The 23,538-nt window shown below is 34.9% G+C and overlaps 1 protein-coding gene across 4 annotated transcripts in view; it reads right to left on the reverse strand.

Annotated features, from left to right (window-relative positions):
- GSK3B (glycogen synthase kinase 3 beta) overlaps positions 1–23,538 on the reverse strand; it is a 261,869-nt gene that overhangs the window by 74,807 nt on the left and 163,524 nt on the right. For all 4 annotated transcript variants that reach the window (XM_023214262.3, XM_023214255.3, XM_023214246.3 and 1 more), the window contains exons 5-7: positions 16,064–16,194; positions 12,753–12,859; positions 5,837–5,934 (exon numbers count right to left, since the gene is read on the reverse strand). In XM_023214262.3, coding sequence (XP_023070030.1) covers positions 5,837–5,934; positions 12,753–12,859; positions 16,064–16,194 — 336 coding nt within the window. The remainder of the gene's footprint in view (positions 1–5,836; positions 5,935–12,752; positions 12,860–16,063; positions 16,195–23,538) is intronic.

Below are 23,538 nucleotides of genomic sequence, written 5' to 3' on the forward strand. Positions count from 1 at the left end.
ATATGTTTAATGTCAAGCTTTTTAAAAGAGATATACCCAAATTCTAAAGGGCAGTTACAAAAATTATGAAAATTATACTGAAATTCCATTATCAAGAGGTGGAGCATTGACTACTTCTGTCCTAAAACTCTTCCATTCAAAAGCAATGGTCAAATTACTACTATAGCATAAGTAAATGTTTATGAAATAAATGAAACTATCTCTGTAGGAATTTTAATATTTAAAATTAAAAACTTCTACAAATAGTTGGTTTATTTTAAAATTGTTAGTTTTGTGAAAGTTTAAACCAGAAATAAAACTGTGGACTAAAGTTCATCTTACCTTATTTGAAATTTATGTTTTAAAGTTTGGAGAGTGAAGGGGAGAAATTATTAGTAAAACTTAACAGCATTCCCAGATCCAAAACTTCCTAGATTGCTTACATGGAATTTTTTGGGGACACTTGTCATTTATGTAAGAAAGTTAATAATTAAACTTAGGAAAACCAATGTATCATGTAAACTTTTTGAAAGACAATGCTATATCACTTTACCTTAACGCTGTTACTTTCAGAATCAATTATGTAATTCGAAATACAATCATGCAGTGGAATCTATGTAGTCATTAAAATATACTTAATTGTTCAGTTTTTAAAAGTCTACAAGCAGTAAGATGGTATTTTTATTTAAATAAAAAGAAAATATAGTATATGAAAATATTTATAGAAGTATTTTTCATGATGTGCTAGAACAGTAAGTGATTTTTTGTCTATTTGTCTCTCTGTGCTTTCTCAGTCTTCTGCATTGAGCATATAAAATCTAAGACTATGTAGTTATAAAAAAAAGTAACTCTCATTAAAAATTATTACCTTCACCAGCATTATACAATCCTTCACAGGACTCTCTTCTATAAAGCTCCACTGCTATGGCCAACTGCAGAGGTGCCAAAGGACAATGTTATATGTCAGTGAACATTATGTTTGGCAAAATTCCTGGTAGAGGTTTTCTAAAAATGTTTTATTTTTTTCCCATGTTTCTGGAACTATATCAGATATTTCTTGAGATTTTTATATTAAGGAAGATTTTAAAGGAAAAAAGCACATTGAGAAGTCCCTAATGGAATTTGTCTTTTTACAAATGCTGTGAAAATCCACGCATTTTTGATATGCAGAGGTCAAACGGCATAACAAAATGATGATCTGACAATTCTATGCATGAAATTAACTTCAGAAAGTTAAATACTTGTGTTTTTCATGCTTAGAAATGATTTTCCATGACTTTCAAATCTGTTATACTTTTAACTTATTCTAAATATAATGTATTTGGATTTTATTCTAAATATTTTACAAAAACCTTCTTATTAGAGGGCAGTGAGGAAAATTAAAAATGTTAGCTAGAATGAGATAAAGTTCGTTTAATTAAACTGTTTTACTCATGCTGTAAATTACTGGCATAGACATCTGAGTCAATAAACAACATACACAACAACCACATTAACTTTTCTTATTAATTCCCAGCTAATTTCAAATTCATGAATGGACAATGGTTTAACAAGTTAATTCAACACAAACCTTAACTGAAAATTATTTTGGTGCCCTCAGATATTAAAACACAAGAATAAAAAAAGTCCCTGCTCAGAAAGTTTATAAAATAATAAGGCAAAAGTTTATGAAATAATGAGGCAAGTCTACCACATAAAAAAACTTCATAAAGTTTATTTTATTATTCACTTTCCTTTTTCTTGCTTAAACTCAAATTCAGAGAAGAGTTACCTATTTTTGCAAGGTTAGCTTCCCCCAGATACTCTATTATGAGGTTTTCAAGGGAGAACATGAAAAGAAAGCAGAAAAGAACAGTTTAATACGAGTTCCCTAGTTATCATAAACATTAACAGTGCATGACTGTTACCTTAAAAAAAGTGAGAACTGAACTGGGCATCTATGAGACCACCTTTATGAAAATTTCAAATCTATTCTTAAAGTCATGTTTATCAGTATATGAAAGTATTTGTTTAAAATACAGAATGTCTTAATAACATTTAACTTTGAAAACAAACACATATAACTTCTCTTTTCCAACTTATATCAGGAAAACTAAAATAGCTAGATCAGCATTTCTCAGGAATTTTCATTCAAATGAGACCTTGTATATATTTAACATTTGAGGAACAGATGTTAGCAATAATAGGAAGGAGGGAGGGACGGAGGCAAGCAGAAAGGAGAAAGAAGAAGATTTGGTATTTATTATTTATTTATTTGAGACAGAGTCTAGCTCTGTTGCCCAGGCTAGAGTGTAGTGGCACTGGCTCACTGCAACATCTGCCTCCCAGGTTCAAGCAAGTCTCTTGCCTCAGCCTCCGGAGTTCCTAGGACTAAAGGCGTGCGCCATCACGCCTGACTAGTTTTTGTATTTTTAGTAGAGACAGAGTTTCACCATCTTGGTCAGGCTGGTCTCGAACTCCTGACCTCAAGTGATCTGCCCACCTCGGCCTCCCAAAATGCTGGGATTACAGATGTGAACCACCACGCCTGGCTGTGATATTTATTATTTAATTGATGGACTCACTGACACAGTCTCGTTCTGTCACACAGGTGGAGTACAGGGGCATAATCTTGGCTCACTGCAACATTTGTCTCCCGGGCTGAAGCAATCCTCCCACTGCAGGCTCCCAAGTAGCTGGGGCTATGGACGTGTGCCACTATGCTTGGCTAATTTTTCTATGTTTTGTAGAGACTGGGTTTCGCCATGTTCCTTAGGCTAGTCTCACACTCCTGGGCTTAAGCAATCCACCCACCTCGGCCTCCCAAAGTGCTGGGATTACAGGCATGAACTAGTGCCCCTGACTGGACCAGTAAGATTTGGGGCTATATTAAACACACACACATAACACTCCTATGAAGTTTATTAACCTTCATGCAATAAGACTTAGAAGTATACTAAACATACACACACTTGCACAAAATACAAAGCCCATGAGCCTCCGTGCAATATGTAGTAACTTCCAGTCAATAAATGGATGGTAAACTACTACTGGTAATTCCATCTATCCTGGGCAGCCATGGTCAAGGACGTAAAAGGGACCTAGAAACCAGATATCCCAAAATGCCTTGGATGCTTGGAAATACTTACAATTCTCTTATCTTATATCATTATCAAAACCTCCTATAAGCAGTGATCTTGGAACTTACCTACTGTAGTAAGGTGACATTTCTTAAGTATAAATGCAAGATGACAGCATAGCACATAAACAACGAGTGTTTTGTTTCAGAGTTGGCCTGCTACTACATATCGATCACGGATCATTTTGCAAAAAATAAGTGCTTAATGAAAACGAAGTCTGAAATTATCAGTAACAAAATCTATTAAGCAGGTAGCATAAACTAATATTAGCAGAAAAATGAATTACAAGGACTAACAAAAGTGGTACAAGCAAGCTCTAGACTTAAAGGTTTATAAGGTATTACAGCAGGCATGAGATAGGGAATTATCACAGATGCTCACTTAGCTTCCTCAAAACTTCTATTTGTATTATTATGAATTAATTAAAATGACAAATCGCCACAAAATTCTAAAATATAATCAGTAGAGAAATGATACAATTCTAATGAGCTAAACGTATATGACAAATAGAATGGCCAATATACCCAGAGAATTTTAGCATGGTGATGGTGAGCTCAAGTACATCAAATAAAAGCCTAGGGACAGGAGAAATGCTGAATGGTTGTGTAAGAGCAGAGATCAGGAAACTACAGTCCATTGTCTGTGTGAGGCCCATAAGCTAAGAATTAACAGATTTGCAATCAATTTGATGATTAGAAAGTACTAACTTTGAACATCAATTAAGAGAAAGGTTATATTCCCCCAAAAAGAACTCAATTCTTCTGGTTAGTAGAGTTGTATTAAAAAAAAAAAAAAGTACTCAATTATTATAACTCTAACTTCATCAATAAAAAAATTTGTGACAATGTGTTTTCCCTTTTGTTATTGAAGTACGTATATGATATCCTCGATTTTGCCTTTTGGCCCACAAAGTCTAAAAGATTTTATCTAGTCATTTACAGAAAAAGTTGGCCAAAAATATTTTACCTAGTCCTTCACAGAAAAAGTTGGCCAAGCTCCGTATTCGAGTATTAATTTACATGATGGGGTAGGCTTTTAGAAAATAAAGAAAGCGGATCACGAGGTCAGGAGATTGAGACCACCCTGGCTAGCACGGTGAAACCCCGTCTCTACTAAAAAGACAAAAAAAATTAGCCAGGTGCAGTGGCGGGCACCTGTACTCCCAGCTACACGGGAGGCTGAGGCAGGAGAATGGCGTGAACCCAGGAGGCGGAGCTTGCAGTGAGTGGAGATTCACTGCACTCCAGCCTGGGCGACAGAGCAAGGCTCCGTCTCAAAAAAAAAAGAAAGAAAGAAAAGAAAGAAAGCAAACCATTCAAATTTAGATCTGAGTGTAGCACAGAAATCAAAAAGAAAATAGTTCTGTTAACAAGGGTAAAAGGTTAGATCTGAAACTCAAAGATGGTATCAAAAAGAAGATGTAAATACCACAGTAGTCTAAGCTGCAAACTGTAAGAAACTGTATGGATAATAAAGAAGATCGCTGATTACACACTGATCTTTTCAACCATACTTGTACACAATGACATCTAGCAAAACCACCTTTGATTTTAAAAATCCCTATTTTTAAAGAATGAAGTACAAGGGTTTGAAAAGAACTTGATCACAGTCCTATGTTCATGGTATAAGCTAGTGAGGAGTTACAGCTCAGTATAATAAAAACTAAATTCAAGCTGTCCAATACAGAATAAGCTGCATCCCTAAGTAGTAATCTGATGCTGGAAGTGTTCAAGAAAATACTAGAAAATCATTTGTTAGGAATGTAACTAAAAGGTTATTTCATTGTGTGTTGGATAGGACCACATGACCTCTAAGATGATTTTTCAATTTTACAATTCTATGAAATATCTGGGGTATCACAAACAAAGCCCCAGAGATAGTAGGTGTTGTTGCTTTGTCCAAACTGAAACCTTAGAATGAACCAATCTAGTGATATAAATCTAGACACTAGGTTTTTTTTTTTTTTTTTAAGGGCCTTCCTTTAAGACCTCAAATATTTAAAACTTGAAAAAATAACATTTAAAAACTCAATTAAAATCTCAGCTCTACTGTTCTTAAAAGGAAACATATATTCTAAGATAATATTTAAATATTTGTTGTTAATAAAGGTGTATGTATGCAAAGCTAAATGAAAGCAGAAGCTGTGTCTGAGCAAAACCAGACACATCTTCTGCTTTCATTCAGCTTTAAATAAAATTTAAAATAAAATTATATTTAATCCATATAGACCCAACAAATAAAATTATATTAAATCCATAAGTCAAATGTTTCTATCAATGATCTAGCCAGACATGTAGGCATTCATTCTTTCATTTTACAAATACTGAATAAATATAAATAGTGACCAAATACCAAATACAAGTATCTCCTATGTGCTTAGGAGCAGGGAGTATACAGTGAGCAAAAACAGACAAAGCTTCTGCCTTTATTCAGCTTACATACATTTTAGTGAGCTTATAGTCCAATTTTGCTTTTAAGTACTTTAAATAACAGATATATACCTCTCTTGCATCAGATATACATAACAGTTTTTCTAGAATCATACAAGAGAAGAGTAACTCAAATAACCAAAAGGCTGGGGGGCGTTCTTATACCCACTTTATAGCTGAACTTGCTATGTGACCTTGGATTGCTTCCTCCATTTTTTAAGTTTCTCATGTGTGTATATGTGTGATATATATTATTAAAGTAGCACCAAAATTCCTTCCAGTTCAAATATTCTGATTCAACCTTCTCACCTTGATTATTTCCACCAACTGATCCACACCACTATCCCCTGGAAATATTGGTTGTCCTAGTAACAGCTCAGCCAACACACAGCCAGCAGACCATACATCTAAAGAGAAAAGAAAACAAAGCCTTATTAATACTTTATAGCTTGAACTGAAAAATGTTTGTATACATTTTCTAATTTTATTTTGATCACAGAGTAAATATCACAAGGAAAAGATTATACAATCTCAAAACAGAGAAAACTTCATAAAACTTCCCTAATGTTCTTTATAATTAAATGTTAAACTTATCAAAGAGGAAACCAGACCAATAAGAATATTCTAATAAAGGGTAAAGTCTATTATTATCAAATTTCAGGTATTCAAGTCTTCAAATAACAAGACAGAGGATTACAGTACCAAAGCTATGGCAGGACTATCTATTTATCATACTTAAAAATAATTCAAAGTGACACAATCTCTGCATATTAGTAGGTACTTACAGAGGAACAGCAAGGAAAGGTTCAATCTCTCCCAGACCCTGGGTTTTAAGTCAATGCAAATTCTGAGGAACACTTTTAAGACTTTAAATGGTTGATTTTTATGTTCTAGGATGACTGACAGAAAAATGTGCTTAAATATATTATCATTTTTAAATAAAACGGAATGGCAATGATAGAGGAATAGATTTTACTTCATAAATTATAAAAACAATCCACTTTTAAGTCAAAATGAAAACCTCAATCCCTAGAGAAAACTTTAAAAATTAACTCAATTAATACACTTTAAAAATACTTTGAAGTATACATCCTAGTTTACCCAGGATAGTTATGGCTTATATATTATCCTGGGATAATTATTAGTAACATCCTCTTTCTCTCTCAAAAGTATTACTGGATTAGAAGATAAACTACAATCACTCTATTTTAAAGCCCACTATTAAAACTTCCTACAAGAAAAGGCTGCTTTTTAGCTTCCAGATTTCTGAGATTCCCAGGTTTCTAATGTACCACACTCAAGTGCTTTAGGGAGACGAATATGAATCATTGCTGGACTTTACCACCTACCAGTAGGGAAGGAGAAGAAAGAACAGTAAATGCTTGACAACAAAAAGTTTAAAGGTCTGATGTGGTGAGATGTACTATCAAGAGAAACTGGAAATCACTGCTCCAGTGACTACTTTTTATTGACCTAGAAAAATGACATAGTATTCCTTTAACAAACTCAAGTTGATTTTGTTCAGTCCTAAGTTAATAACCAAGACATCTATTCTGCAAATATAGACCAAGAGTCCTATATAACATATTAGGAAATTGCTAAATGAAGCAAACATGAAAACTTGCTAGGGAATCTTTACTCAAAGCCAATAGTAATACTAACTGTTACAGTCAAGTGGAAAAGATGTATCTCCTTATTTATGTAAATGCTTATTTTAATCCAGGTTTTAAAATATCCCTTTACCTAGTTAATAAGATGGAAGGTAATATGCACTCAACTTTTTTCCTCTCTAATACGGAATGATTCATCTCAGAATACAAGGCTGAAAAAATTGTATGGGAATAATTATGCCTTCATAAAAAACAACAGGAAACACTTTCTTAGGCAAGATTTAGCTACAAATATGGAAGACAAAAAGTAAAACATCAAGAAGTACTCTTGCCTGGAAGTTACCACAGAAGATTGATACTCAAAAGATTCAGGTGACAACTATACTAGCAGCCTTCAATTCATGTTACATCAGTCAAGTTAGTAAAAACAAAGTATTTATCAATCACTTTCTGGATGACACTAAAATCTCTTCTACTTTTATTTCAAAGAAGAAATGGATGAAATTCTCCAAATAGAATAAAACTTCAACTAAATAGAAGGTACTGAAAAAATAAAAATAGTGCTTTGGCACACTGAAAATTAGTTAGTTGGGGTTAAAGCCAGAATAGCATTTTGTTTCATACTTAGGTTCATGTTAAAGTGATCTTTCAAGACCATTTAGTTTAACACACTTATTTCATGGAATAAGGAAATTAAGACATGATAAAGTTAAATGACTTCCCCAAGGTAAAGGTACTGAATAGTAGAGCTAGGCCTGGAATCATTCTCAATTCCCAATCAAGATACCACTCTCTTGAATAACTGTCTCACTGTCACAGAATAATAGCCCTTCAAGGGTCTGTCTGTAAGTTCAATCCCTTGTTCTAAGGAAGTCTTTTGTTCTCATTCTGCCATTTCTCAGTAAGACAATATAATCAGAGACATCAGCTTTACCTTTGGCTGTATCTAAATATGACAACAATCTTGTCAGAAGCAGTTACTCTTTCGTTTCAAACATTACGGTTAAAAACATTTAAAAATGTAACTATATTAGTATACTTTTTGGGGGGTCTGTTTAAAAACATTACAGTCTTAAGCGGCAAGTATCCTAAGTTTATAATGGGAGGCCAAACCTAGGCTTGTTAAAAGATTCCTGTTTATATAACTGTTTCTTAATGTGTGAGATGATATGGTAACTTTTTGAGAAGAATCAAACTGCCTTTATTTTAGGTGTTTCTGGCACGACTCACACCAGTATATATAGATAATCAGTATCATATATTTGAATAAAATGTAAAGCAGCTGGAAAATACAATGATATACCCAAAGACAAGGGGCTGAAATTTGCTCTTGAGGAGAGTCAAGTCTAAAAATGCCACAAAAAGAATACCACCTTACATTTCTACAGTATTTTCACTAACATTTTATTTAAGCCTCACAGCCACTCAGAAAAGGAGAACTGTCAGTAATCTCCACTTTACTTCAAGAGTGACGTGATGCTCAAACCCAGGTCGACCACAAGCAAAATATTCTTTGTACTATTTCTCATCTGTCCATTCATATATGCCATGTACCACAGCCATAATAAGACTCTGAGAATTACATACACATACATATACATGTTATTATGCTCTCTACCCTCTGGTAAATCAGATTTCAAAGTGTGGTCTACAGAGAACACTTTGTACTCTTTGCACCTGGGTCCTCTAGACATTTTTAGATGTCCCAGAGGGTAAAACTCTTTTCAAAAGAATACACTTTTACTGAGTTAATATTTGTACTGAGGGTACAAAGGAAATGGTGGGTAAAACAGCTGGCCTCTTGGTAGAAATCAAAATGTGCTTTGGCATTTTGCCATTTGGCAAAATAAAAAATGATAATGTGTTTTCCGATTAGGGTGTTTGCTTATATCAGAGAATTTCTATTTGTATCAAAAAGACAGAAAACTGTCACAAGGTGTTTTATTTTTTGTTGTTGCTGTTGTTGTTTTGAGAGGGGGGTCTCATTCTGTCATCCAGGTTGGAGTGCAGTGGTGCAGTCTCAGTTCACAACCTCTGCCTCCTGGCCTCAAGCCATCCTCCCACCTCAGCCTCCCAAATAGCTGGGACTACAGGGGCATGTCACCACGCCTGGGTAATTTTTGGTAGTGACGGGTTTTCACTATGTTGCCCAGGCTGGTCTCGAACTCCTGAGTTCAAGTGATCTGCCCACCTCAGCCTCCCAAAGTGTTGGGATTACAGGTGTGAGTCACTGCGCCAGGCCAGGTCTGCTTTTTGTTTGTTTTAGTTTTCTGTTACAGTGGGGATTTTTTGGGTTTATTATTTGCATGCTTTTGTTTCTGTTTTTGGACTAAAGGAATTCTCTTCAGAAACAATACATAAGAGTAAAATAATTCTGGTTTCCACTTGCACATCTAGCTTAAAGTTGCTCCTGGTTTGTTAGCTTCCTATTCATGTCCAGCCGATCATGCTCTCTCTGTTCACTCCTGGCTAGTGGGCTAAAATGGAGTAAAAGAGAAGGTCAATGATGATTAAAGCTAATGGTCTCTATTTAGCTCCTTCTATCACTAAACATCTTAGGTGAAGACTTGAGAAGGTCAATGATGATAAAAGCTAATCTAATGGTCTCTATTCAGTTCCTTCTATCACTAAACATCTTGGGTGAAGACTTGAGAAGGTCAATGATGATTAAAGCTAATGGTCTCTATTCAGTTCCTCCTATCACTAAACATCAGGGGTGAAGACTTGAGAAGGTCAATGATGATTAAAGCTAGTGGTCTCTATTCAGTTCCTTCTATCACTAACATCTTGGGTGCGTACTTCTACAGAATTAGTGCATTTAGCAAAACTATTAGTGACTTAAGCTGATTTTATATTAAATAATGGAGATGGCATGAAGGAAATGTTAGCAATATGGCCATACTATCACTTTCATTATTAACTTAATGAAATAACATTAACTAATAAATTCTCCAACTAGTGTAATCACACTCAGAAGTATTTCAGGAGGATTTTAAATAAAAAAGTAAAAAAAAAAAAGTTACTTAGAATTAATTTAAATTCTTAAGGTAAAAGCTATTAGCTTTATAATTCTAATAGTTCAAGGAGGAAAAACAGAATAGTAGGTATATTTTAAATTCTAAAAAGTAAAATTTGAAAACCCTCTATACAGGCATATATCAGAGATGTTGTGGAATTGGTTCCAGACCATTACAATAAGACACAATAAAGCAAGTCTCACAAATCTTCTGGTATCCCAGTGAATATAAAAGATGTTCACTCTATACTATAGTCTATCACTTGTACATACAATAGAATTGTCTAAAAAAATTAATGTACATACATTAATTTAAAAACATTTATTACTAAAAAAAAAGCTAATGATCATCTAAGCCTTCAGTGAGTTGTATGTAATCTTTTTGCTGGCAAAGGGTCTTGCCTTGATGTTGATGGCTGCCAACTGATCAGGGTGGCAGTTGCTGAAGGCTATAGGATGTGGCTGGAGCAATTTCTTAAAGTGACAATGAAGTTTGCCACATAAATTGACTCTTCCCTCTTCACGAAAGATTTTTCTGTAGTATAAGATGCTCTTTGATAGCATTTTACCCACATTAGAACCACTTTCAAAATGGGAGTCAGTCCTCTCAATCCCTGCTGTTGCTTTATCAACTACAATTATGTAATATTCTAAATCTTTCGTTTTCATTTCAACAATATTCACAGCATCTTAACCAGAAGTAGATTCCACCTCAAGAAACCGCTTTCTTTGCTCCTCCATAAAAAAAGCAATTCTTTTATGTTTTATCACGAGATTGCAGCAGTTCAGTCACATCTTCCGGCTCCACTTCTAATTCTAGTTCGCTTGCTATTTCCACAACATCTGCAGAGACTTCCTTCACTGAAGTCTAGCACACCTCAAGGTCATTTATGAGGCTTGGAATCAACTTCTTCCAAAATGTTGTTCATGTTATTTGGACCCACTCTCACGAATCAAAAATGTTCTTAATTGCACCTAGAATGGTGAATCCTTTCCAGAAGATTTAAAATTGACTTTGCCCAGATCCATCAGAGTAATCACTATCTAGGGCAGCTATAGCCTTACGAATGTATTTCTCAACCTTTGGGTGACCAGTTGCATTGTCAATAAGCAGTAATATTTTGAAAGAAATACTTTTCTCTGGAGTAGTAGGTCTCAGCAGTGGGCTTCAAATATTCAGTGAACCATGCTACAAACAGATGTGCTATCATCTACTCATTGTTGCTCCATTTATGGAGCACAGGCAAAATACATTTAGCATCATTCTTAAGGGCCAATACATTTAGCATCATTCTTAAGGGCCCTAGGATTTTTGGAATGGTAAATGAGCACTGGCTTCCACTTAAAGTCACCAGCTGCATTAGGCCCTAACAAGAGAGTCAACCTGTCCTTAGAAGCTTTGAAGCCAGGCAATGACACTTCTCTCTAGAGGAAGTCTTTCATCTCTAGAAAATCTAGAGATGAAAGTCCTAAATGGTATCTTCTTCCAATACAGTATAAGGCGCTTGGTCTCCATTAAAACTCTGATGTTTAATGTAGCCACCTTCATCAATGATCTTCGTTACATCTTCTGGATAACTTGCTGCAGCTTCTACATCAGCACTTGCTGCTTGCCTTGCACTTTTATGGCATGGTGCAGTTTTTTCCCTTAAACCTCATGAAAAAACCTCTGCTATCTTCAGATTTTTCTTGTGTAGCTTCCTCACCTCTCTGTCTTCACAGAATTGAAGGGAGTTCAGGCCTTGCCCTGGGTTAGGCTTTGGCTCAAGTGAATGTTGTGGTTGGTTTGATCTATCCAAACCACTAAAACTTTCTCCGTAACAGCAATAAGGCTGTTTCACTTTCTTAACATTCATCTGTTCACTGGAGTAGCACTTTAATTCCCTTTAAGAACTTTTCCTTTGTGGTCACAACTTGGCTAACTGGCACAATTTCGATATGTCTTCCTCGCTAAGCTTAATCACATCTAGCTTTTGATTAAAAGTGAAAGATGTACCTTTCACTTGAACACTTAGAAGCAATTGCAGAGCTGTCAATTGGCCTAATTTCAATACCATTGTCTCTCAGGGAATAGGGAGGCCTGAGGATAGGAAGAGAGATGGGTAATGGCCAGCTGGTGGAATAGTCATAACATACACAACACTGATCGATTAAGTTTGCTGTCTTATATTGTTGTGGTTTGTGGCAACCTGAAACAATTAAAAATAACATCAAAGACCACTGATCATAGATCACCATAGCAGATACAATAATGAGAAAGTTTGAAATGTTGCAGTAATTACCAAAATGTGACACAAAGACATGATGACACAAAGACATGAAGTAAGCACATGCTCTTATAAAACTAGTGCGGGCAGACTTGCTTGACTCAGGGTTGACATAAACCTTTGAGAGGTTTAAAAAAAAAAAAAAGCAGTGCCTGGAAAGTATAATAAAATGAGGTATGCCTATATATGCTTGCATCTCAAGCTTTAAGAAAAAAACATTATGGGATATATCCATCTTTTAATGCAAATAAAAGTACAGATTAGCAATACTAAATTACTAAAATCAAGAAGCAATTAATAATTATGAGCATTATATTCAGATTCATACTTACCTATACTAGAGGTATAATCAGTGGCTCCAAAGATCAACTCTGGTGCCCTATAGTACCGAGAACAGATATACGAAACATTGGGTTCTCCTCGGACCAGCTGCTTTGCACTAACAGAAAAAAAAAATAAAAATAAAAAGCAGAAATTCTTTAAATCAAACCTTAAAAGAACCTAGACTGCTACCCTTTCACAGTATTGAATGATTTTCTAAGATTCACATCATTTGAATCATATATGAAAAAGAAAACGTAAACTGTAAATATCTCTGACAAAAGAAATTTACAATTTTATCACCTTGCCTGCAAAAAAGAATAGCAATTTTTAAAGAAAGCATTTGTCACCTAAGAAGGCACCAAAAGCAAAAAAGGCTAAGTGTTGAATTTCTTCTGATCCTGTTCCCCAAATTCCACTTCTAAAATACAAAGAAGCAAGGGCAGAAAAGAGGTACCTCCCCCACCAAAAAGCATGGCAATAGATACTAAGAATGAATATTCCTCATCCAATGTATTTCTTTAAAAAGGGCTAGAAATTGGCCACTGTATTGCATTTTGACTTCTGACTCAGGGTGAATATTTCAAGGTTTATAAACTCAATCTATTTTTCCACATCTTGGTCAATTTACTAAGTGCATAAACATTTATTACCCAATAAATTATAAACAGGCCCTTCAACTTCAGGGCAGAAATGATTCACAGCCTATGAATTCTAACTGCTATAGTAAGTTTAATTGCATGTTTTCTTACTCCAATTTTCCTACTAAAATAGTTTGTAGCACGTATTTTAAACATCACAGTATAATAAATTACAACTAATTTCTTTTGAGATGTCACCCAAGATAATCCAAAGACAGAATAAAATAAACTGCTGTAGAAGCCAGCCATTCTGACATACATTAATAAAAAAGATAAATAAAGGCACAAAATGCAATGAAATCAAAACAGTAAAACAGTAAGTGTCAAAAAAAAAAAAAAAAAGGTAAGAAAATGCTGAGGTAAAGGTACTGGAAAACCAGGGTAAAGATAGATGAAAGTAGTCACAAGGATTTCTTTCAATGACTGGGCTTTCTTTTCTTCCATTTGTCTCTAGTCAATCATGACTCTAAACTTAACTTGTTTTTCCTTCATCACTAGTTTTGAAGTTTGTTTTTCTACCCTCTCCCCAAGTACTGACATACAATAACCATTTCATAAATTAATAAATACTAATCCCTGTTTTTAGGCTGCATGAAAATTATGACATTTAGTTTTCAGTATAATTGATAGGAGACCATTATATCTTCTAAAGGACACTTTTTAATTAACAAGATAGATTCTAATTATATTCAGAAAATTCATGATGAGACAAAATGTTAATACCCAAGCTTTGTAGCGTGAAGTTTTTTCACTACTTGATGGAGCTACAAAAATGGAGCAGCCTCTCTTACAGAGGAGGCTGGTTTTAACTCCTTGCCCAATATTGTGATCCTAAATAGCCCAACTAGTCCTTTAGCTACTTTTAGGCCCCATGTCATCTAGTGAAAAAATAAGAAGAGAATAATAGCATTTTGTTCAAATTACCAATCTGATATGTAAAGCCCAGTGTTTCCCAAACTCTATCTGACCAAATCAATTCTGTTAAAAACAAAAAATTAGAGGGTTTATAAAAATGAGCTATCAAACAAGCGAAATCCCTCTTCCAAATTTATCAGAATAAAGCTATTTTATGTCCCAAGAAAACAGGCTGTACCAAATGTTCTGACACTATCATGAGAACAGAAGCTCTTCTAACCTTGGTGTCTCATAGTCTGTCCCTACCAAGTCAGTCACTCTCAATGGGGAAGACACCCATTAACGATAAAACATAAATGATTTGGGCAGTTTTTCCTATAGACAAGTAGTAGTGCTTTGTTTCAAACACCAAATAAGAGCTTTATTGTCTTTCACCATTTTTAAAAATAGTTCAGGGAACAGAGTCATGGCCTGCAAAGCGATAGGTCATCTGAAATTAGTAGAATGAGGACGGTCTGAAAGAGGACACATTGTGAGACTAAGAAAAATTAACTCATGACAAAACAGATTTGCTTATTTTTTAAAGGATCTATCTCAAGAGAAGTCTGTGGAAAACATATCCTATGTTGAAACCCAAATTTAAACTGTGAATTGATGTAAAAGTATTACAAAGGGATAGGAACACAGGTATCAACAAGTGTGGGGCAATATGTAACCTATAGAGTGATGGTGAAAAGAAAGAATTTGTAACAAGGATGAAAAAATTAAATTGGAAAGAATCCAAATTATGTAGAGATGTCTTAGGGACCATGAGGAGAGAGATTAGGTGATTACACCAGTGAGGAAGCAGCAGGGTAACTGCCTGAGTTACATGGGAATATAGGCTTGACTACATGTTAAAAAATTAGATTAGAGAGGCACAAAAGTACTGAAAACTGAAAATGGAAAGAATAAAGTTTTATTACAAATTCACAGTAAATTACCAAGAACAAGTTTTTAAAAGCAGAAAGTTTGATGAAATTTACAGGAAAAAAGGGCAGAATAAAAGGTTAAATTATAGAGGAAAATGAAGAAAACACTGCTAGTAGACCTTTTATCTCATCCCTGAATTGCGGTTAACTGTGAAGTTAAAAAGATACACAGGAATGTAATCAATATTTTGAAAAAAATTAGTTCTTACTGAAAAAGGAGTACATATCTAATATAAACTCAAACAATACTAAAATACAATCAATGAAAAAGTGAGTTTCCCAACTACATTATATTCCCAAAATTTCCTTTCTTAGGCAATCAAATGTTATGGATTACATACTGTTTCAGAAATTAGCCACACATGTACTTGTATATATAGTCACACTCTGTATGTTTTTAAAACATAAAAGGTGGCATACAATACACATACTCTTGATGTGCTTTCTTCATTTAATGTTTCCTAGAGATCATTCCCTTTCAGTTCACAGAGAACTGCCTCATTCTTTTTCATGGTTGCATATATTACTCTATATGTACCATACTTTATTTAGCCATTTTCCTACTAATGGATGCTTATAAACAATGCTATAATAAAAATCCCTATATATACACTATTTTGTAAATGTGTATTTCTAAGGAAATAATTCCTAAAAGTTAAAGTGTTAAATGAAGAAGTATATACATTTATAATTTTGACAGAAACTAACAAAACTACTCTCACAGCTGCACTAGTTTATACCTCTTGGATAAGAATTACTGTGTTTAGGCTGATATTGCAAAGGAATATATTTAAAAGAAGATAATAGGGGGAGGAGGGGAGAAGGGAAGGGGCAGGGAGAGGGACAGTAGCTTACCTTCCAAAGTCACAGAGTTTTAATACGGCTGTATCAGGATCCAACAAGAGGTTCTGTGGTTTAATATCCCGATGGCAGATTCCAAAGGAATGGATATAGGCTAAACTTCGGAACAGCTGATACATATACAACTGTAATAGATAGTAGAAATTAATTAAATATTTCCTATCCTAAACAAATCAGATTACTTAAACAGTCAATAAAGTAACAGATTCTCAGAAAATAACACGTGAAATGCTATGGATTACCGGCACTCAATCCTCCTTTCACAAATTTTGTGTCATTTCTGTATTAATTAGCTATTTCTATATGAATTAGTTAAAGTGCCATTAACCATATGTACTATTCGCATCATTATTTAGTAACTTAAGAAAGGAAATTTTACAATGTGTTTTATAACTTTTAATTTTACTAACATCTCACATTACAAGCCGCTAAGATGGGCTTTTATTTAAAACACAAATGAAAAGCTGAGAGAAGCATCCAAAATCATGGTAAGTAACTTTGGGTCAGAAACCAGGTATTCTGATTTTTAAGTTTATAGTTCCTTCTAGTAGGGCACGCTGCTCAATGTAAACGTATTTCCAAAGTGTCATCTTTAGAATCATATTTTTCTGAGATGTCAGCCGCCAAGGTGATTGACACAGTGGTCTAGGAAAACTCATGTGGACTGAGAAAATCTATAATCACTGCTCTATCAAGACATCAATAACTCTGTTAGTAGCACCACCATTCTTCCTGTTAATATCCTTCAGAAAAAGTATAATTCAAAATAACATTCAAAAACAGACGCCTGACTATTGACATCATCTTAAAAAAGAGAAGACGTTCTCAGTTTTCTTACCAAAAAGATACACTGAGAAACTGGGTCTGCATTGAGAAACTGGAATAAAGAATCACACTCTTGACTGAAGAAGACAGAAACTTCATGGAGAAAGAGAGTATAATTTAAACTTTCTGTTTATCTCAAGGGCAGTGTTCTGATTCACTTTTAAACTTTTCTGGTTGTTTACCTTCTGACCTCTACCCCAAAGTTACACCACAGACAGAATTTTTGAAATGAGTCAAACCAAAGATAACAAATATCTTGGTAAAAAAACAATTAAAGAAAAAAAAGATACTTAAAAGTCTAATGAAGTACTGACACATGGCACCATCTTTAAAAGCCACTGCTAAGGCTTAAGTTAATTAAAGTTAACATGAAACCTACTTTCCTTCTAAGAAGCATGGTGAAAACTGCAGACAGCTGAATTTTAGTACATCTTTGAAGTTAATATGAACTATAGCTGGAAAAGTTTATGTCTTCTTTAAAATGAAGCATGAAGTAAACTGTACAGAAAAGATCTTTTATAAGGTCAGCATTTTGCCAACAAAGTTAAAATTAAGGCATTTAGGTATCCATATAACTTTTTAAAAAAAACTTCTTCATACTTCTATTATTGTACCATCATTTACAGAATCAATTTCTAAGTCCTAAAGCTTACTCTAGGAGTTTAATTCATTATCACTAAAAAGATAATCTCCAATAAGAAACTCAGTTCACAGGCATAAATTTACTAAAAACAGAGATTTTACTGTGTCAGAGTATTAATGTCTAGGTCAGCAAGAATCAATGAAAACAAGTCTTCTTTTTCTGAAAAAAAAAAAAAAGCTTAAGAGTTTAAATGAGGTTAATTTTAAGATGTCTTTTTACTGTATTCTTTCATCTGAAACATCTACTCTATCTTCACTGTCTTGAAAAGTTTATCTAGAAATGTCAAGATAAAGGACAGATGAGATCTAATTAAACTACAGAGCTTCTGCACAGCAAAAGAAACTACTATCAGAGTGAATAGGCAACCCACAGAATGGGAGAAAATTTTTGCAATCTACTCATCTGACAAAGGGCTAATATCTGGATCTACAAAGAACTCAAACAAATTTACAAGAGAAAAACAATCCCATCAAAAAGTGGGCGAAGGAAATGAACAGACACTTCTCAAAAGAAGACATTTATGCAGCCAAGAGACACATGAAAAAATGCTCATCATCACTGGTCATCAGAGAAATGCAAATCAAAACCACAATGAGCTACTATCTCACACCAGTTAGAATGGCAATCACTAAAAAGTCAGGAAACAACAGGTGTTGCAGAGGATGTGGAGAAACAGGAACACTTTGACACTGTTGGTGGGACTGTAAACTAGATCAACCATTGTGGAAGACAGTGTGGAGATTCCTCAAGGATCTAGAACTAGAAATACCATTTGACCCAGCCATCCCATTACTGGGTATATACCTAAAGTATTATAAATCATGCTGCTATAAAGACACATGCACATGCATCTTTATTGCAGCACTATTCACAACAGCAAAGACCTGGAACCAACCCATATGTCCATCAATGATAGACTGGATTAAGAAAATGTGGCACATATACACCATGGAATACTATGCAGCCACACAAAAAGATGAGTTCATGTCCTTTGTAGGGACATGGATGAAGCATTTTCAGCAAACTATTGCAAGGACAAAAAACCAAACACTGCGTGTTCTCACTCATAGGTGGGAACTGAACAATGGGAACACTTGGACCCAGGAAGGGGGACATCACACACCAGGGCCTATCATGGGGTGGAAGGAGGGGGGAGGGATAGCATTAGGAGATATACCTAATGTAAATGACGAGTTAATGGATGCAGCACACCAACATGGCACATGTATACATATGTAACAAACCTGCACGTTGTGCACATGTACTCTAGAACTTAAAAAGTATATACACAAAAAAAAGTTTCCAACAGGGGGAAAAGAAAGAAATATGTAATATTATATATTTGTTGTTGTTTCACTTTGTAAAAGTGTATTTATAAGAAAGCCGAGAAGCTTTCTAGACTAGAAAGACAGCAAAAACAAGAACAGAAAAACAACTTATCATGTGCTGGGCACTGTTTTAACTGCTTTAAGTGTATTATTTCACTTACTCCTCATAATAACCTTATGTAATAAGTACTAATATTATTGCCATTTTAAATATAAAGTAACTGAGGCCCAGAGAGATTAAGCAACTTGCTCAATATCACACACACACAATATTCTGTAGTGGTTTGAGTAAGTGCTTCTCTTTCAATTACTATTTATGTATTTTGCCATATTTTATTAAATAAAGGTGTAAAATATAATCATTAAATAGCTTGGTGGAGGCTAGGCGCGTTGGCTCACATCTGTAACCCTAGCACTTTGGGAGGCCAAGGCAGGTGGAGTTCAAGACCACCCTGGGGGCAACATAGTGAAACCTCGTCTCTACTAAAATACAAAAAATTAGCCAGGCTTGGTGGTTCATGCCTGTATTCCCAGCTAGGAAGGCTGAGGCAGGAGAATTGCTTGAACTCAGGAGACAGAAGTTGCAGTGAACCGAGATTGCACCACTGCACTCCAGCTTGGGCCACAGTGCGAGATTCTCTTTCAAAAACAAAAAAAACAAAAAAAAAAACAAAAAACAAACAAACAACAACAACAAAACGAAGGCAGCTTGGTGGCTAAATAAAACACTAGAATGATTAATTCTTAGAAACTCAAATTAACACATTTTGAAATATAACAGATTTAACATGTACTAAGTGCCAAACCAAGAAAAGCATTTCTGCCTATTTGTTTACTTAATTCTTGAAACCACTCTGTGAGATACACATTATCCCCAGTTTTGCAGAAGATATTGAGGTTCAATGATCACAATTTTAAAAATTTTTCATTTTATTCAAAGTTCATACAAAATTGTTAACATTTCTATAAAATAATTACTATGCTTCAGATTACAGGACAAAATATCACAGAAGGGAATGTACTCTGCAGTTGGACACAATTTGAACAGTTAGTTATATGTAACTCAAATCCAATGCCCTCTTCTTGGTGCCATAATATCTGAAGTAATAAAATAATAAAGCAAGTAATAGAATACATGTTAAAACAATAACAATTTTGTTTATGATTCAAAAAATGCATCCAACTCTCTTGTGTGATCAGACCCTGTCCTTAAACATGTCTTTTCAACAACAACAACAAAAATTTAAGTTCACAACAATGATTTGCCAGTCATCTGTTTTAGAGTTGCATTTTAAAACCTACTTAGTTCTGAAATATACTCATCAGAAAATCAAAGGTGCTCAAGAAGTTTTTAACCTGTATCTTGCTCATAGAACATACTCAACTCTCCCAGAAAAAGTAAAAGGCAATTATAAAGAAATGCAGTTGCCATTCTGGTAACATGTATGCCAAACAAGTCCATATCAGATGATGAGATTCATGAAGGCAAGAGTTACTTGCATTTACTACTTTTATATCCCTCTCACAATCTAACATTTTTCATACAACAGGATTACAATAAAACTATGTAGAATGACCATGTGAAGGAGATCAACTCAAAACTCATCAATTCCAGACACTGTTTTCATCTTTTCAGACCTTTAAGGGATCTATGTCCCCAAAGAACAATGCCCAGAGCCAATAGATCTGGCCTCTGAAAGGGCTGTGGTTACATTAAAAAAACAAAACAAAACAAAACAAAACCCTTTTCCCACAACGGGGAGAAAGAAAGGAGTGCTAGATCTCTCTCTGTATGCCAACTTCAGTATGTACAATGATTTTATTTTCATTTTTAAAATACATAATGCCAAATATCTAGCTCAACTATTTGCTGGCAATGCACAGGGCTGTTCACTATAGAACTATTTTTAATAGCAAAACCCAAAAAACACAACAAAAAACAAGGGGAAAACAGCATGTGCATTAATAGCTCACTGGGTGAATTAATGAGAATACAGTCACATGATGAAGTAATATGGTAGCCATGAAGAAGGTGATATACACACACATGAAAATATGGACTGATCTCTAGGACATATTTTTAATTGAAAAAAAAGAGAAAAATGTGTACTTTACGTAGTCATTTATATAAAAACAGGGTAAGAATAACTGCATGTTTGTTTATTTTTAAAATGGTAGGATAAATGATTAACATTTAAAAAATATTTAACACTGGTAAAGGAAAGGAACAGAGCAGAGGGAACAGAGATAAAAGCTAAACTTCTTTGAACATACCTTGTTTTGTCAATCTTGTTTTGAACTATGTATAACTATATTAATTTAAAAGTAAATTTTATTTAAAAATTTAGAAAACCACAATCTATAATAAAAGTAAACTGAAACAAACAAATGCTTAATAGAACATCATCACACAGAGAGGAATTATTCAATTTTTTTGAGATGAAGTCTCGCTCTGTCACCCAGGCTGGAATGCAGTGGCGCGATCTTGGCTTACTGCAACCTCCGTTTCAGAGGTTCAAGTGATTCTTCTGCCTCAACCTCCTGAGTAGCTAGGATTGCAGGTGTGCTCCAGCATGCCCAGCTAATTTTTATATTTTTTAGTAAAGGTGGGGTCTCGCCATGTTGGCCAGGCTGGTCTCGAACTTCTGACTTCAGGTGATCTGCACACATCGGCCTCCCAAAATGCTGGATTACAGGCATGAGCCAATGTGCCTGGCCTCATTGTTTCTTTAGAACAGAGACATTTGATTGTTCATCCCTAATGAGATCTAACGGGTAAAACTGAGCTGTGTTTAGATCTTAAATTATTTTTAGCTGGTGGTGCTAGTGTTGGAATTGTTATTCTAAGACAGTTATGTAGGGTGCAGGGTAAAATAAGTTATTAAATATACTACTATAATTGAGAAATGAAATTTTCAATGTAAGAGAAAGGAAATACAAATATAAGATTATTACAGTTAAGTAAAAAGTCATAAATTTTATTTGAAAGTACCAATATGAACTCATGGTGTATTTATTTTCAGAAAAAAAGAGGATGCATTACATCTGAGAAAATTACCCACTTATTTCATAGCTCTGTTCACTAAAAAGATCCAGAAACAATAACCAACCCTGTGACAGTTAGCACTTCTAGCATCCAGACTGTGGTCTCTAAATACCAACTCCCACTCAAAGAACAAGGTCTTCTTGAAGAAAAGGTTGATTCTAAGTCTGAGGAAGAAATGTATAAGATGAACCTGGAATACTTTGTCATGTTAGAAAGCAAGGAAATTGTTAAATATTATTAACACTCACAGAAGATATTTTAAAACAAACAAAACACCTCACTGGTACCTATGGAGGATGCTATGGAATCGACTAATTATTATAAATTTCAGTAAATGAAGAAAAGGGATCAAATACATTTCCTGTCTTTCTTATATAAACTGTATCTCAGGGCACAAAGAGTTGATATGGGAAAATCTCTCTTTATGAAACTATTCCAGCTTATAAATTAAGAAGGAATAATAACAGTAGACTATCAACATTTTGTAACCTGTAATGAATTAATGAATTTAGGCAGTGATCACCAATGGCTACTAACATCAGGAAAAGAAAGACATTATGTTCTTCCTTCAGAAAGTACTCAACACTACAAATGAAGTGGTCCTGACTCCTACCAAAAATATACTTAATTATCAATTATCTAATCACCAATTTGCAGGAAATACAGATGACAAAGGAACATACTAACTACACTACAGAAATCCAGCAAAATCCAGACCAAAGTATAGGTCAAATGATCCGGTTTCTTTAGCAACAAAGTTTCAGAGAGAGAAAAAGAGAACCAATGGATTAAAAGAAACATTAGAGGCACATCAGCCAATCATAACATATATACCTTAACTGAATGTCAATTCAAAAATATAAACTAAAAAAATTATGCCACAGACAAATATAAACTGGGTATTTAATGATACTAACGAAATAGTATTTATTTTCATAGGTATGACAATGGTAATTTAATTGCAATCCCAGCACTCTGGGAGGCCGAGGCAGGCGGATCACAAGGTCAAGAGATCGAGACCATCCTGGCTAACACAGTGAAGCCCTGTCTCTACAAAAAATACAAAAAAATCAGCCGGGCGCGATGGCGGGCGCCTGCAGTCCCAGCTACTCGGGAGGCTGAAGCAGGAGAATGGCGTGAATCTGGGTGGCGGAGCTTGCAGTGAGCCGAGATCGCGCCACTGCACTCCAGCCTGGGCAGCAGAGTGAGACTCTGTCTCCAAAAAAAAAAAAAAGGCATCCTGGCTGGCTGGGCGTGGTGGCTCACACCTGTAATCCCAGCACTGTGGGAGGCCAAGCTGGTGGATCAACTGAGGTCATGAGTTCAAGACCAGCCCGGCCAACATGGTGAAACCACATCTACACTAAAAACACAAAAATTAGCTGAGCATGGTGGCGTGTGCCTATAATCCCAGCTACTTGGGAGGCTGAGGCAGGAGAATCACTTGAACCTAGAGGGTGGAGGTTGTAGTGAGCCGAGATCGTGCCACTGCACTCCAGCCTGGGCAACAGAGTAAACTTCAAAAAGAGGAGGAGGAGGAGGAGGAGGAGAAGAAGAAGAAAGAAGAAGAAGAAAGAAGAAAGAAGAAGAAGAAGAAGAAGAAGAAGAAGAAGAAGAAGAAGAAGAA

The sequence above is a fragment of the Piliocolobus tephrosceles genome, chromosome 2 (genome assembly GCF_002776525.5).
Source record: "Piliocolobus tephrosceles isolate RC106 chromosome 2, ASM277652v3, whole genome shotgun sequence".
Classification (NCBI taxonomy): domain Eukaryota; kingdom Metazoa; phylum Chordata; class Mammalia; order Primates; family Cercopithecidae; genus Piliocolobus; species Piliocolobus tephrosceles.